This window comes from Gopherus evgoodei, chromosome 16 (assembly GCF_007399415.2).
Source record: "Gopherus evgoodei ecotype Sinaloan lineage chromosome 16, rGopEvg1_v1.p, whole genome shotgun sequence".
Taxonomy (NCBI): domain Eukaryota; kingdom Metazoa; phylum Chordata; order Testudines; family Testudinidae; genus Gopherus; species Gopherus evgoodei.
Genome location: NC_044337.1, coordinates 18,748,578 through 18,766,106, shown reverse-complemented (window position 1 = coordinate 18,766,106; position 17,529 = coordinate 18,748,578). Strand labels below are relative to the sequence as shown.

The 17,529-nt window shown below is 42.9% G+C and overlaps 1 protein-coding gene across 2 annotated transcripts in view; it reads right to left on the bottom strand.

Moving 5' to 3' along the window:
• The window catches only part of COL5A1 (collagen type V alpha 1 chain), a 243,899-nt gene that overhangs the window by 72,564 nt on the left and 153,806 nt on the right, over positions 1 to 17,529 (bottom strand). For both annotated transcript variants that reach the window (XM_030535663.1, XM_030535661.1), the window contains exons 19-26: positions 16,271 to 16,324; positions 14,541 to 14,585; positions 11,150 to 11,203; positions 9,523 to 9,567; positions 8,386 to 8,439; positions 6,741 to 6,785; positions 5,502 to 5,555; positions 2,591 to 2,635 (exon numbers count right to left, since the gene is read on the bottom strand). In XM_030535663.1, the coding sequence (XP_030391523.1) occupies positions 2,591 to 2,635; positions 5,502 to 5,555; positions 6,741 to 6,785; positions 8,386 to 8,439; positions 9,523 to 9,567; positions 11,150 to 11,203; positions 14,541 to 14,585; positions 16,271 to 16,324 (396 nt within the window). The remainder of the gene's footprint in view (positions 1 to 2,590; positions 2,636 to 5,501; positions 5,556 to 6,740; positions 6,786 to 8,385; positions 8,440 to 9,522; positions 9,568 to 11,149; positions 11,204 to 14,540; positions 14,586 to 16,270; positions 16,325 to 17,529) is intronic.

Sequence of the window (17,529 nt, the reverse complement as noted above, 5' to 3'; positions counted from 1 at the left end):
CACTTCAAGCCAGGGGGTGCTGCAGCTCCCCCACACCTCTAGTTCCAGCACCTATGGAGCAATGGAATAAAATTAAAAATTGAAAATTTAGACTTAATGGGTGAAACTTTCAGAAGTGCTGAAGGAACTTAGGGGCCTAAGTCCCATTTTCAAAAGTGATTTAGGACTTTCGAAGAGATTTAGACTTGTAAATTCCTGCATCACTTTTGAAAATGGGACTTATGAGCCTAGGATCCCTAGATCCAGAAAACTACAGACAATGAGATCTATACCAGAACATGTGGAATAAACTCCCAAGGGAAGCAGCGGAAACCCCATCATGTGGCACATGTGAACCTAAATAGCACGAAAGATTAGCACATGTGCAACAGGGACCAATCCTTCATGTACAAGAAGATGCGTTGGATGCCCTAAAGTCTAGCTTGTCTCTAATTTCTAGGACTATTATTATAATGTTGGCTCTATTTATAAGATCCAATGGTTGGAAGCTGAAGCTAGACAAATGTAGCCTAAAAATAAGATGCAAATTTGAACAGGGAGGGTCATTAACAACTTACTTGGGCATGTGATGGATTCCCCAGCACTTAAAATCTTTAAGTCAAGACTGGATGTCTTTTTAAAAGATGAGCTGTAGCTCAAACAGAAGTTATGGGCTTGATACAGACATTTTCGGGTGAGGTTCTTTGGCCTGGATTTTGCCAGAGGGCAGACTATGATGATCATAATGGTCCCTTCTAGCATTCAAAACTATGAATCCAGCTAGTCATCACTGACTCCAAAGGCAGAATTTAGTTATTGCCAACCCTAGACGGACAGACTCCATGGTAACTTTGTACGTACCTTGCACCATCGCTATAGTGCTGTATTATGACTTGGTAAATCAATCACATTTTCAACTGAATTTTTTTTTTTGCTCAATTTTTTTTTGCTCTTCCATTTCTTTAAGAGAGTTCTGGATAATTTTTCCCAGCCTGACAGCCAGACTGAGCTGAAGAATCTATGCTTCCTGGGGTCTGTTGGAGTCTCAGACCTCATGCTAGGGTCAACTGAAACATATCTAGCAGCACAAACACTGCTCTGAGATCATAACTGCTTAAGTAATAACTCATGGAGAAAGTTATTGCCTGGATCTGGACTCTTACCCTGACACCCGATGACTCTCTGATGTTTGCGAGTGAGTGCAGGACTGTTTATTGGGTTTTAATATTCTACAGATATGAACATTTGAATTCCTAGCCTCACGTGATGCCAGCTGGAGGAACAGCCCCTGTCAAGGTTGCAGGCATCATTTTCTTCCTCTACACAGTACCTATGCAATGCTAGGTTGAGCTTCAATCAAACTGGATCGTACTCTAACAAAATCCTTTTGACAAATGTAATGTTTTTCAACTGAATGGACACAGCAGGAACACAGATGGTAAATCTCCCAGACAAACTAACAATCACATAATTCAAGGACTCTGAGCAATGTTTTCTAAAATATTGTTAAAAAGGGACTTTGACATGGGGGCAAACTAGAAAGAAAAGAACATTAATTTTTTTTAAAAAATAATTTTCTGCAGCCCTGAGGATATTTATTTGTGTCTGATTAACAGCTTTCCCCTTCACAGGTTTCTGTTTACGTGTTTGGGAAGCTCTTCAGCGCTGCTTGCCAGGAGAGCTGGGGTAGAAAATGCTGCTAACTAGATCTCTGCTGCAACTACAGGTTTATAGACAAGCTGCAATTGTCCCATGACTCCTTCCTCCTCATCTCCTGTGGCCAAAATCACAAGTGAGAAAACAATCAAAATGCATCTTAGATTCCGAAGGTTCAGGCAGGAAAAACGTCCAAGTTTATCTAGATTTCTATATGAGCTGCAAATCTCACAAGATCACCATTTCTGGGGCATTTCCAAACAGAGGGTGGGGGGGGGCAGTAATATTTTTGTTCCTTTTTTTCTAGACAAAGCCAGAAAGTAGAAGACGTAGAAAGAACATTAAAAGAAATGCACAGATAGATGACTTGAACTTGGTTTTAGGAGCAGGGTTGGTGGTTTCTTATTCTTGCCACATCTGCTGGCCCATGCCCACTTCTTTTTCAGTTTCTGATTGGTGTTTCAAAAAGCAGTATGGCCAAGCCATGCGACCGTCTCCCAGCAAATGTTTAACAAAAGTTTTGCAAGCACAGCTATGTCCCTTAGGAGTGTGAAACACCCCCTTTCCCCAGCTTCTCTGACATAGCTATGCTCGCGAAAGCCCTAATGTAGATGCAGTTATACCGTCAAAAAAGCCCTTTTGCCAGTCTGACTTACTTCATTCAGGGAACAGGTATAAATCATGTCGGCAAAAGAACTCTTGGAGGCTTTGCTGGTATAGCTCTACCGGTCCAAAACTGGTTTGCCGGTATAGTGCCAGTTTGCAGGTATAGCTATCTAAGCAAATCCTTCCTAGTATAGACAAGGCCTCTCTCCTTCAGAACTGACCAGAGCACCTGAATGCCTCCAAGGCATTGAAATCATCTGCTCAATGCCTAACATTTCATGCGGATTAATTTCTTCCTCCGCGTTCAGTGACACTAAATAAAAATGATGAGGGTCTGGTTAACACATACCTGACTCCCCTTCTCACCAGGAGGACCTTCTTTGCCAGGATGACCCTATTAATAAAACAGACAGAGAAACCAGGGAGAGGAGATTAGTAATCAGATCACTGCTTTGGAAACTGACCATCCATTTTGCTCTATTTGCAAGGGGATCCTTACACATTAGTGAGCACTTACTCATGCGAGTGGTCTCGTTGAGGTCAACTGAACTATCTGCATGAGCGCTCGCCAACATAAGGGGACTGCAATGGTCCCTTAGTGGAATTCTACTTAACACTGTTGCACCACCTTGCATCTGCGCAGCACAAGACATTTTGCAAATATCAGTAACATCTCGCAACACCTCTGCGAGTTGGGCAACTAGCCATGCATCTATTTTGCAAAGAGGGAACTGTGGCACAATGTGGCTAAATGTCACACCCAAGGCCATGCGGCAAGTCCATGGCAGAGTCAGGAATAAAACTCAGAAGTTCTGGATCCCACTCCCGTGTTTTAATCACTAGGCCACTTTTGCTCCTGATATTTGCTGTTATTAGGTCGGTGATGGGAAAAAAAATCCAGCCTGGAGAGTATGTTGGGAAGCCTGTGATGGCCAGATCCCCACACTGCAATCATTTGCTAATTACTGGAATCAGTTGCATGATCTCATGATAAACACTCAGTTAACCTGCATCCCCACTGCATGCTGACTGTCTGGACACTGGTCGGCTTTCTTCTTGAGCTTGGGAGCTGAATAACCCAACGTCCTGTAGCTTCCAACACATTCTTATTCAGTGTCTTTAGAAGCCTTTTGTTGAGATTTCTATTGGTACAAAACAAAAGTACCATTTTCCATCCTGAAAAACTGCTTCTAATCAAGCACAGTGCACTAGTGAAGCATTGTGAAGAGCCAATGAGTGCCTTTGCAATGGATTTGCTTACTAAAGGACCAAACACACTGCCAAGGCAAAACATCCCTCTTGGGTTTGCAGTGTCGCACAAACACATTAACCTCTTAGCTGTGGCACATAATGCACATTCATAATATTTTCGTACGAAAGAAACAGGAGGGCACCCAGACACACTGCAGGCTCTCAAAGCCGTAAGTACATCTGCAGTAAGTAGGTTTTTCATCAGCAGCCTCCTGTCTGAACCTGCCAATGACCTTCTTGCAACCACTTAACAAGCATAACCATAAACCATTTCCCAAGGTCACCCTGCATAAAGGAGAACGTCAGTCTAGCAGGATTTCATACAAAGGATCTGATTTATAGAAAACTAATCTGCCTTGTTATACTCACAAATATATGCTGCTATTTTGATATCTGAAGGTGCCATGATGTAGCCAGATATCTAAACAGCATCAACAGCACCCATACACACCTGGGGGCACAAAACGGTGCCTGCACCAATTTACTCATCTCTAGATCTATCGGTGCAGCGGTGGGTGTCAATGGAAGTCCTGGCCGAGGTCTAAATCTGCACCATATATCATATCGTCACCAATTTCAAAAAGTGCAGCTTCATTACCGGCCCTGTGATCAATAACTGACAAGGGACTTGGTTGGTCCTTGCAGCGAGATGCCAAATGATTTGGGGGATTTTTAAAAGGAATGTAGTAAATGCCACATATCTTCAGAGTCCGATTACTACAGAGCATCTGGGCATCCTGTTATTCCTTAAGATGATGCAACACTCCCATTTAAAACCTGCCCTAGACGATCTTCAGGCCACACAGTTCCCAATGAGAACAAACGGAGCTGTGTGGGACACTGAAGAGGATATGTGACCCTTAGTCTACATAAAAACTAGACCTGACAGATTTTATGACCGAGCAGCTCCACCGGAGGCTGCTCTGAGAATTTCACACCAAGAGCAACAGCCTTAAAGAGACTCTGTTCTATTGACTCAGCTAACATTTTTATGAGATAGCTAAATTCCCCGAATGGGAAGGATAATCCCCAGATAGAAAACGTAATTTTTCAGCATTTTCTGCATTTACATTAGGGAATGTAACCGTTTAACATTTGTTGCTTTTAAAATCAGACGTCTCCTTGGTGTGTAAAAAATGTGATCGAGTTTAAAGGCCAGAGATTTTCAGCAGCAGCATCCAAGAACAGATAATGTTTAAAGTAGGATTATCATGAGGCTGCTAGAAGAGAACTCTAATGTGAAATTCAGGTTGCCCTTACTACCTGCATTGCAGAAGCACTTAGGGTATGTCTACACATGGCTGGCTGGGCCAGCTAACTCGGACTCAGGCTAAGGGGTTGTTTAATTGTGCTGTAGGGCCTGAGCCTGAATGTCTACACCACAATTAAACAGGCCCATAGCTCAAGCCCCGTGACCTGAGCCAGCTGGCCTGGACCAGCCGCAGGTTTTTAATTGCAGTGTAGACATACCTTCGGTGTTCTAAGCACCACAGGCGGGGATTGAGACAGCAACTGAATTCAGCCCTGTGGTCCAGGTAAAAGGGTTCATTTTTATTCACAACATGCATCGCCCCCTTTACAGGGACTGGTCTGAGGTGCCCTCACAGTGCTAGTGCTCTGTTCAATACACTCAATCATGCATTTCAGCTGAACTACTGGGATTTAGCAGGATCCATAGTGTGTGTTAAAACGATGCCCATTCCTTACTAACTCCGTTGTTTACTGAAAATGATTATTAGCAGGGCAATCCTGAGAGCTGCGGAGCACTCTCCACTCCGGCTAGAATTGATGGGAATTGAAGTAGATGTGCAACACACAGAAGAACCAGCCCAGTAATGTGGGGCTAGAGGAGAACCAAACCCTGCAGATGTTTGTGTAAATTCTGACTGAGGCCTGATCTTGTAAACCTTGAGCGGTACTGAACTCCCAAGGAGGCTGGCTGCAAGAGGGATACAGCATCAGGTCCCCAGTGGGTAAGCAGGGGGGTACCCTAGGAACAGACTACTTACCGGAGGGCCATCTGCACCGGGCATGCCAGGAAGACCAGGTTTACCCAGAGGTCCCTAAAAGATACCCAGCAACAATCAGAATCACTGCAGCAAGAAGTGTCCCCATGAAGGTTATTAAACGCTGACAGTCAGAGAACAAAGGGCGCCATGTTACAGGCACATCTTTTGCTTTGTCTGAACCTGGTCTCGCAAATGCTGTATGTAAAGGTAGCTCCTTTAGGAAAGATGCAATGGCTCAATATGGAGGGCCTGATCCTGCCCCGTCTTTCACACCAGTGCAAACTGAGTGCACGGTTGGTGCAAAATGCCATCATCCTGACTGAGCAGCATTCTGCACTGATGTCAATGACCACGCGTGGTGCAGGGTTCTGGAAACCTGGGCCCACAGCGCATAAAATCACATAATAGAAAAACCAACAATTATGACAAATGGAAAGAATGTGGGGCTGCCCTATTCCCCCCTCCTTCTTGTTTTAATACAGTTATGTTACTTTCCTTTCATAATAGGAATCCTGATCCCTTGACCATGTCAGTGAGTGGCTGTACTGACACAACTTGAGCAATTAAACAAGAAACACCTTTATCCTTTAAAATGATCATTCATTCTGTTCATTTTTCTCTGGGACAGCCTTTGGTCAATGATCCCATAACACTGTACAATAAGGGGAATTCCAGTATTGGGGTAAATGATACATGCCAAGGAAGTCAGTGGAGTGGGAGTGATGCAAATGAACTCGGGAGCATGAATTAATCCCGTCATTCCAGTGGGCAACATTTTGCCTGATTTAAAGTCCATGGTGTGGCATGGGTGGGAGGGAAGAATTTGTCCAGTGAGAGCAGTACATTAAGCAAAAACGGAAAGTCAGTGCAACTTGGCACATCTCCCTTGGGGAAGATCCTCATTAAATTCTCTGAATCCCCATGCTCTTACAAATGCTATCCCTTTATACATCTCTGCATATTTAGCCTCAGAAACAAACAATTTTAAGTCATCTCCTAACATTTTACATAGGCTGTCTTCAAAATGTTTCTCTTAAAATGGGATGTGAATACAAATATTACAAATTAGAGACAAACTCCACTTCCTCCTCTCTGCCCTGTCTGGAGCAGGAGATATTAAACCTTCATGCATACAGCTGTAAACAGATGTTGCATGAGGGAAAGTGAAGTATCTGAAGAGGCAAATGCATATTAATGGCAACAGCTGACTTATGTCACAGCTGCAGTGTATTAACGTACTTTATCGCCTGGTGGACCAATTGCACCCTGTGGGCCTGGAAGACCCTGTGAAAAGAAAAAAAGGGAAGGTCATTAAGAAACAAAATAATCATTCAAAATGTATATTGCAGCACTTCAGTGTAGCGTCCTTCTAATACTTTCAATGACTTGGTATTTCCAATAGTTATCGAAATGTCTCACAGAAGATGATACTTGATTTTTAAATATATTATTTCATCCATAGAACTGAAAGTGCTTTACAAATGAGGATAATTAGGATGACATTCAATAAGGACAAATGCAAAGTGTTTCATTTAGGAAGAAACAATCAGTTGCACACATACAAAATGGGAAATGACTGCCTAGGAAGGAGCACTGCAGAAAATGATCTGGAGTCATAGTGGACCATAAGCTAAATATGAGTCAACAGTGTAACACTGTTGCAAAAAAAGTGAACATGATTCTTGGCTGTATTAGCAAGAGTATTGTAAGCAAGACACAAGAAGTAATTCTTCCGCTCTACTCCGCACTGATTAGGCCTCAACTGGAGTATTGTGTCCAGTTCTGAGTGCGACATTTCAGGAAGGATGTGGACAAATTGAAGACAGTCCAGAGAAGAGCAACAAAAATGATTAAAGGTCTAGAAAACACAGCCTATGAGTAGGGTGATCAGACAGCAACTGTGAAAAATCGGGACGGGGGTGGGGAGTAATAGGACCCTATATAAGAAAAAGACCCCAAAATCGGGACTGTCCCTATAAAATCGGGACATCTGGTCACCCTATGAGAGAAGACTGAAAGAATTGGGTTTGTTTAGTCTGGAAAAGAGAAGACTGAGAGGGGACATGAAAACAGTTTTCAAGTACCTAAAACGCTGTTAACAAGGACGAGGGAGAAAAAATGTTGTTCTTAACTTCTGAGAATAGGACAAGAAGCAATGGGCTTAAATTGCAGCAAGGGAGGTTTAGGTTGGACATTAAGAAAAACTTCCTAACTGTCAGGGTGGTTAAGCACTGGAATAAATTGTTTAGGGAGGTTGTGGAATCTCCATCATTGGAAATTTTAAAGAATAGGTTAGACAAACACCTGTCAGGGATGGTCTAGATAATACTTAGTCCTGTCACGAGTGCAGGGGACTGGACTAGATGACCTCTCAAGGTTCTTTCCAGCCCTGTGATCGTACGAGAAGTATTGTTTTCAAGAGGAAACTGAGGCACCCGAAAGGGATGTGACTTGCCCAAGGTTACGCAGAAGTTCAATAGCAGCACTGAAGAATATGTCCTCAGGTCTCCTGACTCCTAGTCCTACAGTCACAGGACCCTACTGCTTCCATAATGATTACATTAAAAATCAGAGATAACACTGTCCAGCAAATTTGGATTCAGAGCCAGATATCTGACTCCCTCAATCCATTTGATGCTTGGATCCAGCTTTGATCCATTACAGCAGCAGGAGCCAATTGCAAAATGTGGATCCAGAATGAGGTTGTTTAGATTTAGAGCCCAGGCTCCGCCTTTAGGAAATGCATTTATTACTAGTCAACACTTTGGGCGATGTCCCATCTGAACCACTCTTCGGGTCAGGACATGTGATGGAGGGCAAAGCACATACAGAACTATAAACTTGACTCTTTCCTATCAAGTTGAAGAGCTGTTTCTTGCCTTACCTGAGCACCTGGGTTGCCCTGTTGTCCTGGTGGTCCCGGCTCACCTTGAGGACCCTGCCAGGAAGCAAAGCACGAGCTGAAAGTAGCTCAAAACCATAGCAGTAATAATGTCCATCCATAGCATTATGGCCAACAGTTATATACACATCAATTCATGCTAAAGCAGGGGTAATGAATTCTCATGCGACTAGGTATAAACTGACTATTATTGCAGGAGTCAGGAAGGGATTTGTTATTCTCAGTTGTGCAATTGTGGAGGGCTGTGACTGCCTATCTCCAAAGCACTGCTAGTGGCCACTGCTGGAAACAGAATATACCAGCTACCAAATGCTGCTGAATTCAGTTATTTAGCCACAGAAGCCATTTCTTCTTAGATTTTATTTGTGCATGCTGACATGGAGGGTAGTTATTTAAATCACAACCATAATCTAAAAATACTTTGCTCTTACACATATACACACTATACACAGTTATGTGCTTGTGTAAAAGTATGTAACCCTTCATTCAAGGATTCGACAAATCAGATTAATTAATCCTCACAGCCCAGTTATGAATTATGATCACAGTCCTCACTTTAGATGCCATAGTCAAGTGAGGAGTACAAGATCCCACAGGCTGAGTCTTTGGCAAGGCCAGGAAAAGAACTCAGGAGTTCTGATTGCCAGTGTCCTGGTCTCACAACCAGACAACACTTCCTCTCTCGTGTATATGGCAGTCTTCTCAGGGGAGGCATTATTGATGGGTGAAGGACCATTGTAGAGGACCAGCCTATACAATAATTAAGTTCAACTTAAACCATACTTAGGCTTTGTACTGACTCCTCTGCATAGAGGTGAATTTGACTCATGTAATGACAAAGTATTCTACAAAGTATGTAGTTTCTTTCCTGATGTAATGATTATATTCTGCTGTTTGGTGTAACAGCATAAATCATGATGAAAATGTTTGATATTCATAGGGATGTAATATGTAATTTCATTGTAAATTATAATAAGTTCACCTCCATTAACCATAGGAAGATATTCTCCATGGCTTGTACTGGCTTTGAAATCAACAGGGACTAAACAGTTATTACAAATCTAGTGTAAGATTGACCTTACCTACATAAATAAATAGATGTTAGTAGAGAAGACTTACCACATTCCCCTTTGGGCCTGTTTGTCCATCCATACCAGTCACACCCTGAGTAGGGATTAAAAAAAATAAACAGCATTAAATTGAGAAAACATCTTGCTATTTTGAGCCCAAAATAGCAGGAAGATATAGTAAAAATGAATCAAATACTCTGTGGCCCTTTGGACTAACAGGAACAGCTGAGTGGAAACAGAATGTTTTTCTAAAGGTGCCTGGCAAAGCAGCTAGTGCCAAGAATTCATGCCAGGTTGTTGGATTATTTTGTTTTGTTGGGTTATTCGTTTTTTGGGGATTTTTTCCAAAGGCCATTTCAACATTTTTCCATTGGCTTTACCTGCCTGCAGAGAAAAATCAGCACCAGTGTGCAAATACTGTGTATTGACTGCAGGAAGGTTGTTTCTGAACAGTGGACAGATTTACAGAAATGGTGGGCCGAAAGATATCACATTAGAAGACAATGGATGAAGTAGGCAGAGCTATGTTAATATACATCAGGTGAGGATTTGACCCACTGCGTTTTTGATGGTGTTTTTGCTGAAGGCTGGTGGAGACCCCCATAGAGACGTTGCAGTCCTTTAGAAAATGCAGCCTCCTTATATCAGCAATGAAAGGAATTTATATATGGAAAGTAGGAAAAAAAATTCAGCTTAATACATTCACGGAGTATCATAGGTAAGTCTATGGCATCACTGCTCACAGCCAATCACAAAACACCAGCTGGGGATCCAGCATTCTACAGGTTGATTCCTTGCACAGAACCAGAGATCAGTTTTTCTTGTGAGCTCTTACTAAACAAGCCACTTTAGGGACCAGATCTTCAAATCCTATCACGTTTCAATGGAAGTTGAAGGCCTCTGAACTCACTGACTAAGGGTGTCATGTCCTTTTATAGCAGCTGGTCCATGAAGGGAATAAGAATCTAGGACTGTTGCCAGTAAAGGGAATAACAGGCACTGGGTGTTGAAGTCTTGGGGATCAATCACCCATGACGATCCCTAGAGCTGGTCCTTACACCATCACTTCATGGAATGAGGAGCCTAAGACAGACATCCTGACTAAGCTCTATCTCCTTAAGAGGCCTGACTGAAAAGCTGCATGTTCTTTTCTTGGATTTAGATTGAAAAGCGGGAAAAAAAAAACTGTATTAAACCAGGCTTCAGAACACACAGGCAAAAGTTAATAGAAAAGCCACCGTGGTAATAAGTTATGTTCTTCCTTTCAACTTTGGTCTAGATGTTTAATTTACTCTATGGACCAAATTCCACCTTGGTATGCATGGGTGTGACTCCACTGAAGATGGGCTCAAAGCAAGGCTGAATTAGAGCTTTAACTCTCTCTTTACACTTCCTGCTAAGGTGATTGGACAGCCAGTGTGAAAAATCGGGATGGGGTGGGGGGTAATAGGAGCCTATATAAGAAAAAGACCCAAAAATAGGGACTGTCCCTATAAAACCAGGCCATTGGTCACCCTACTTCCAGCTTTCCCAACACAGGTGCATAAAATTATCCTCTTGGATTATCTGTCTAAATGCCTCAGTGGGACACACTAGCTCTGACTGGAGAACTCAACAGAACTTATTGAGCAGAACGGCAGGAACAGCAGGTATGTGGAGTGGTCTGTGCAACTTACCGGCGGTCCTGAGGGACCTGGTGGCCCTTTTGGTCCCAGCAAACCTCGGGGTCCCTGCAGGTGGAAGCAAATATGCTTAGAAGCTCCAGTTAGGAAGAACCCAACCCAAAGCCTTTCTGAGGTTGATGGAAAGACTCCCATTGACTTCAATGGGCTTTGGCTCAGGCCTTAGGAGAATCGAGGGAAAAAAATATTGCCCAGCCAAAGCCTTCATAGCACCTTCTTTAGGATCTGTTCCTGCATGGTTCTGAGCACCCTCTGTTCCCAGGGAAATCAGTGAAAGTTGATGTTACTCAGCACCTTGCTGGATCACATGCTTTAAAGTATGTTCTGCAAAAACATATGTTCCAGATCTAATTTTATGAACTGATGTTACCATAAAATAGAGCGGAGGTCCCCACTTTCTGAGGTGTGCCCCCTTAGGGAGCATCAAGGAACATTCAGGGAGGCGCAGCTGGGACCCAGGCATCCCCCACGGGGGTGGGGGGAGGGAGTGACACCCTGCTCCCTGCTCCCAGCCTCAGCTGTGGCCACAGCCTCAGTCCCTTTACCCCTGCTGCATCCCCCCTCCCGGAGCCCCAGACCCACTCCTGGCCCCAGCTTCGGGGAGCAGCATGGCCAGGGGTAAGGGGGGTATGAGGTAAAAATTTTGGGGACCACTGAAATAGACAGAGAAAATGCGTGTGTGTCTGGGGGATGCTTTTTAAAAAAAGGATAGTCACTATAGATGAAGGCCTACTTTAACCAACTTTCAGATTAAATCACTCCTGTTCCTCCACTTTCCTGCTGTGGAAGCAATGACCTACAAAATACTTCAGAGCAAAGTACTGCTCGGTGGACAGTACTGTGTGAAATAAACTCACACGGCTCAGGCAGCACTGGGGTGGATGTTTCAAATCTGAGTGGATTTAATTTATGCCACTGAAATGCTATTGACCTTTGCAGGGCTGGAAAAAAAGCGTTTGGTCTCAACTGTATGTTTCACTTGTATTTCCAAAAGGCGAGCCATTCTAGTCGAAAGTAATAAACGACTCATGGTGTTACCTCACATTTCTAACTTTACACTATTTGAGGCATAGCGGCCACCTCAGGGAGTTAATTGTGTTTGAGTCTTGTATTTAACAGATGAATACCAGGGGTAGAATCTCCAAAAGGGCCTAGGTGAATTAGGCACATAGGGCCCACTGGCAGTGAGTGAGACTTGTGCCTCTAAAGCACTTGGGGACTTTTGAGATGCCCACGCTTGGAAGCTGAGTTTCCAAAGCGAGGCACCTTAGCTCAGCTCTCAGACAGATCCCTAGGTAGACAGACTGGGCATGTGGGTCTGTGGAATGCCACATTTTTAAACCTAGGCCCTTTGTTACATTAGGATACATCTACCCAGAAATAAAGGACCTGTCACACCAAGCTCGTGGGAAGTGACTCAGGATCCCAGGGCTCAGGCTGCAAGCTATAAAATAGTAGTGCAGATGTTCCAGCTCAGGTTGGAGCTCAGGAGGGTCTTAGAGCCCATGAGCCTGAATGTCTATACCGGTATTTTTAATCCCGCAGCCTGAGCTTGTCAGCTGACCCAGGCTCTGGGACTCACTGCCAGGGGGGTTTTATTGCTGTCTAGATGTAGCCTTTGATACCAGTGTTCATTCATTGTCACGGATGAAAAGTACGTTTAATTGACGGACAGAAGAGTTAAAATAAAAGGTTATGAGATAAAACATGATAGTTTTTAACTTTGAAACAGAGCGCATGGGCCTAGGCCTGGAAAGACTGAAGCTTAAGTACAACTGGTCACTAATGTTACCACTGATAGACTGCATATTTTGGCAGAGCTGGAAAATACCCATGTGGTTAAATTTTTGCAAGCTTGGGCCTCCGAAAAACAACTCCTTTGACTGAATTGGCTTCAGGGATTTTAACAAATGACAGCAGAATGGAATTAAATGCCTACAGGAACAAATTCTAAGGTGCCAGCAGTAAAACATAAAGGGGCCATATTCTACCAGCAAAACTGGCATTGGGTTTGATGGGACCAGGATTTGGCTGATGGCATTAGAAGATGTTCATGCAGATTGGGGAAGTATACATATGGGCCAAAGCTTCTTACATTATAATTTCTACCTACTCCCAACTGGGTCCTCAGCCATTTTTTTCTACTACTCATTTAAAAATAGTTTCCATGTGTGCATTATTGTCATCTAAATGTCTCCTCCATTACTGTAATACCTGAGCACATAAATGTTTTTAAGACGTTAATAACCCGGAAGTTATTGCTTTAGACATGTATTAAGGAGATAGTTGGGTTGATTAATCTTTCCCAGAAGTTAATCAGACATCTCATGTATAATTTAGTCCCAAAGTGTCTGTAAATGCCAACGCTTTCCTTTCCTACGTTCCCAACATTTCTCGTCAGTTACTCTGGTATCACTAATCTGGTATTTACAACAACAAAACAGGACATGACAAAAGCAAAGCTGATGGCATGTGATAGTATTAAAATGGATGTGAATTACCTAAGAAAATGTGTTTTGGGCACAAGAATAAGCTGATTTGAATCAAATAACAATTTCATTGCATAGAGGTCTCTCCTTATTGTCAGAAAACGTTTTTGTTTTTGCAAATAAAGTCAGGAAGGTTTGGTGCTAGTACCAACTGTGCTTTTAGACCTCACAAATTGGTAGAAATTAATTCTTGGGAGAGATGAGTGAGTACCGCAAAACATCCTCTAGCAATATTGGGTTGAACTTCTACACTGCATTTGCTCTGGTCACATTAGCATCCCTTTTCGGCCTTGTCTACAATAGAGAATTCTCTCCATTGCTAACCCTGAATCAGCTACTCCCAGGTTAGCAGCATCAGGAGCCTTAGTCACTTATCCTGCAAAGATTTGAGGATGGACTTATCTTTTATGCCCTGTGGGTGGAATCCTGACCCCATTGAAGTCAATGGCAAAACTCACAATGAGACTAGGATTTCACCACGTGACTCCAATTCACAGGGCATCATGCTAAGTAGCTGTGCAAGCCTTTACAGTATCATGGCTTTGGTGTAGGTGGGTTGGGAACTGCCATTAGCATTTTAAGCACCATGCCATTTGGCCCCACTCTGAGCAGGGTTAGGTGACACAGTGATGTCTAACAGCCAACTTGTATTTGTAGTCTCAACAGTCCAGACAAGGCCCAAGTGTTCATTTCCCCCAAATACTCGTGTGATCAAGTTTTCCCGGCATGAATGCCCATGAAAAACGAATGCTTAGCCTGTGTGTGCTTGAATACCCATAGAAACCAAAGCTTACGTACACTTTCCAGCACAGCATTAGCCATAGGAGCCCTGGACTACAGAATTACTGAGGTACTGCAGAATGAGATGGCCACATTTTGAACTAGCAAGCACTTACAGGTTCTCCAGGTAGACCTCTGGGTCCAACTTCTCCATCATCACCCTATTTGGCAGTGGAGGGGAAAAAAGAGAGAGAAAATCAGCTACATTTCAGTCACATCGTAGATGTCTCACCCTTGTTAAATAATAATCACATAGAAAACCAACTTCCCTGGAGTAATAAAGTGGTAGTCGTGCATAAGAAAGTCCTCATAAGCCTGGAGACTAATATCATACGTGCAGAATTTATTGAAGATTAGAAATCCTATAAGGATGTTTCATAATTCATGTCTGTTTATAAAGATGGATTTTGTTAACAGATGAGATATTGTAGGAACGCTTCAAGGCTTGTGTGTCAATAAGCAGCTGATTTAGTAACTAACTGAACGAAGGAGCCAATACAGAAAAGCCAACATGGCAATTAAAGTTAGCCTGTTGGCTCCTTAGATTAGAGAAATTTAAAGATGGGGTGATTTTTAGGTCAATTACTCCATCACCTACTAATGCCCCATTGTTCCCTATAGAATATTCTTCATTGCTTTGTCCGGTTCATTTTTAAATTATTCAAACAATGGGGCTCCCTCCAGTTGACCTGGGAGACTATTTCACTTTCTGATGATATCATGCTTAGGAAATCAATATTGATATTCATGTTAAACCCTCTGTTAATAAAATCCATCCCATTATTCCAAATTAGACTCTATCTGCATCACATTCTCTTCCCAAACAATTCCTCTTCTCTCTTGGGATTTAAGACTGATCACATACTCCTTACATATTGTTCAGCTGACGGATAATAATAATACTTAGGTCTTTTCAACTCCAAAGCACTTTATGCTTAATTGATTAATCCTCATAAGCTATCAATGAGATAGGTACATGTCAGGAAACAAACGAGTGGCTTGTCTAAGGCTAACATGACCCATTCCAAAGGTGGGATGAGAAACCATTTTAATGTTTAGTCCCCAGCAGAGTCTGGAACTCCTGGCCCTGAGACCTTGTCGCATTTTACTAGCGCTGATTGAAGAAGAGTGAGCAGGTAAGTGTATTTCACAAAGAAAAAAAAATCATTCTTTTTTTTGTGAATTTTTTTTTTTTAAAACTGTCCATTTTTCTGACAAAAAAAATCCCAAAATCTTTTGGAAAACATTTTTCAGTTCTTATTTGTATCCCTTCTCTCTCCCTTCCTCCCCAATATTACATCTCTTTTTCTTTTCCTTCTTTTCCCTCTTTTTATTTTACCACTGAAAAAGGGAGATAAAAAGAAAAATTCAAGTGAAAGGGGGGGAAAAACTCAACATTGTTCAGGTTTTCATTACTAGTAAGAGGAAACGGGAAACACTGAAAAATCCAAACATTTTCCACAAAAATCTTCATTTGGGAGGGGAGGGAGAGACATCAAAATGGGTTTCAATGAAAAATTTCAACCAGTTCTACATGTTCTCTTCACCGTGAACCCCGTTCAGTGCCATTGTTTAGTGCCATTAGTTAAAACAAGTGCCAAACAGAGAACATGATCAGAACCACTGTAATGTAGGCTGAGTCATGAGTATACGTATTAATGTTGCATGGATGCAGAATTCTAGTCTACGCCAAGACCTACATTTGATTATCAGCATTTTGCATTAAATAACATGCCAACTCTGGCTTGCTCTTTGTTTTCATTATATGTCTGACCTCACACCTGCTTCTTGTTTACAGGGCTTGGTTCTGAATTCAAAAGGAAGCTGCATTCAGGGATAAACTTACCCTCTCCCCGTCATCTCCGGGTGCTCCTGGTGGACCTGATGGGCCTGGATCACCCTAGGAATGTAAGATTAGAATCAGCCACTTCAGGAAATCCCCAGAGGAGCCAAGCCAATTCTCTTCTCCCTCATGATGTAAAGCAGATGTGAGGGAGAACAGCATCAGGGCCCACCGCTTTGCTCCCCAACCTTCATGGGACCAGGTGCTCAGTTTTTCCCCCCATCTCCTAGTACACTCGAAAACCCATTAGCATTATGGCCACTATAAGACGCTATTTATCGTGTGCACACATGTGATCCATCAGGCAGAGGAGCATCCTCATTCAACATCTATGGTCCCCTTTTGCCACGGAACAGTGAGAGATCGCATCCCACACTTGTCCCGCACATGTCTCTCCAGTCCCACACTTCTTGCTAAGACAGTTGTGCTTCTCAACCATCTGTCTTTCCAGTCCATGTAGGGAAGATCACAGGGCTTCAGGAATGGAGGAGCAGATTGTGTATGACAAGTATGTGCCGGGTGCAAGGAGGGAGAAATGTCACCATAGTCTATGAAGACCATCAGGAACTGAGTTGTATTATGGGCATGCAAAGGGCCACTTGGTCATAGCCAGAAGAGCACTGGATGGTGCCCTGCATGTGACACTTCACAAAACCTAGGGCCAGCCCTATCCTCCATGATCAGTTTAACTAATAATGACCATGCCTCCTGAGCTGCCCCTCCCTGATGTGAAACTGGCAAGAAGGAAACCATCCCTGTGCAAAGAACAGTTGCCTGTTCCCCCATCAAATAGGGAGATTGTGTTATCTGAATATTTCTGTAACTTGAATTAACTTGGGATTTATTGGGGGATACCAAGATCCTGTTGCGTGTATGGGAAATGTCTTGTGGCTGACACGTTTTCTATCATCCAGGGCTAAAGCTTAATCTCAGCGTCCTTTCTACAGTATAACAGCAGCCTCAGAACTCACAGGGTCTGTTTCACTGGACTAGCACAATCCATCACAAACCTTCCCCATGACGTCTCATAATGGGTACAAAAACCAACCAGCGTGACTAAGGTACGCACAGCAGCTTCTTTGAGAACAGGGACCCTGGCTTTGTTGCATAATTACCATTCCAACCCAAACACATTACAGCATTTTCCAGCTGGTTAAACACTGCCCTTATGTGCTACCTTTCCGCCTCAACGTAGCATGTAATCACCATGTAATCTCCTGCACCGCTAAAAACACTCCCCCCTTGCTTTATAAAGTAATAGT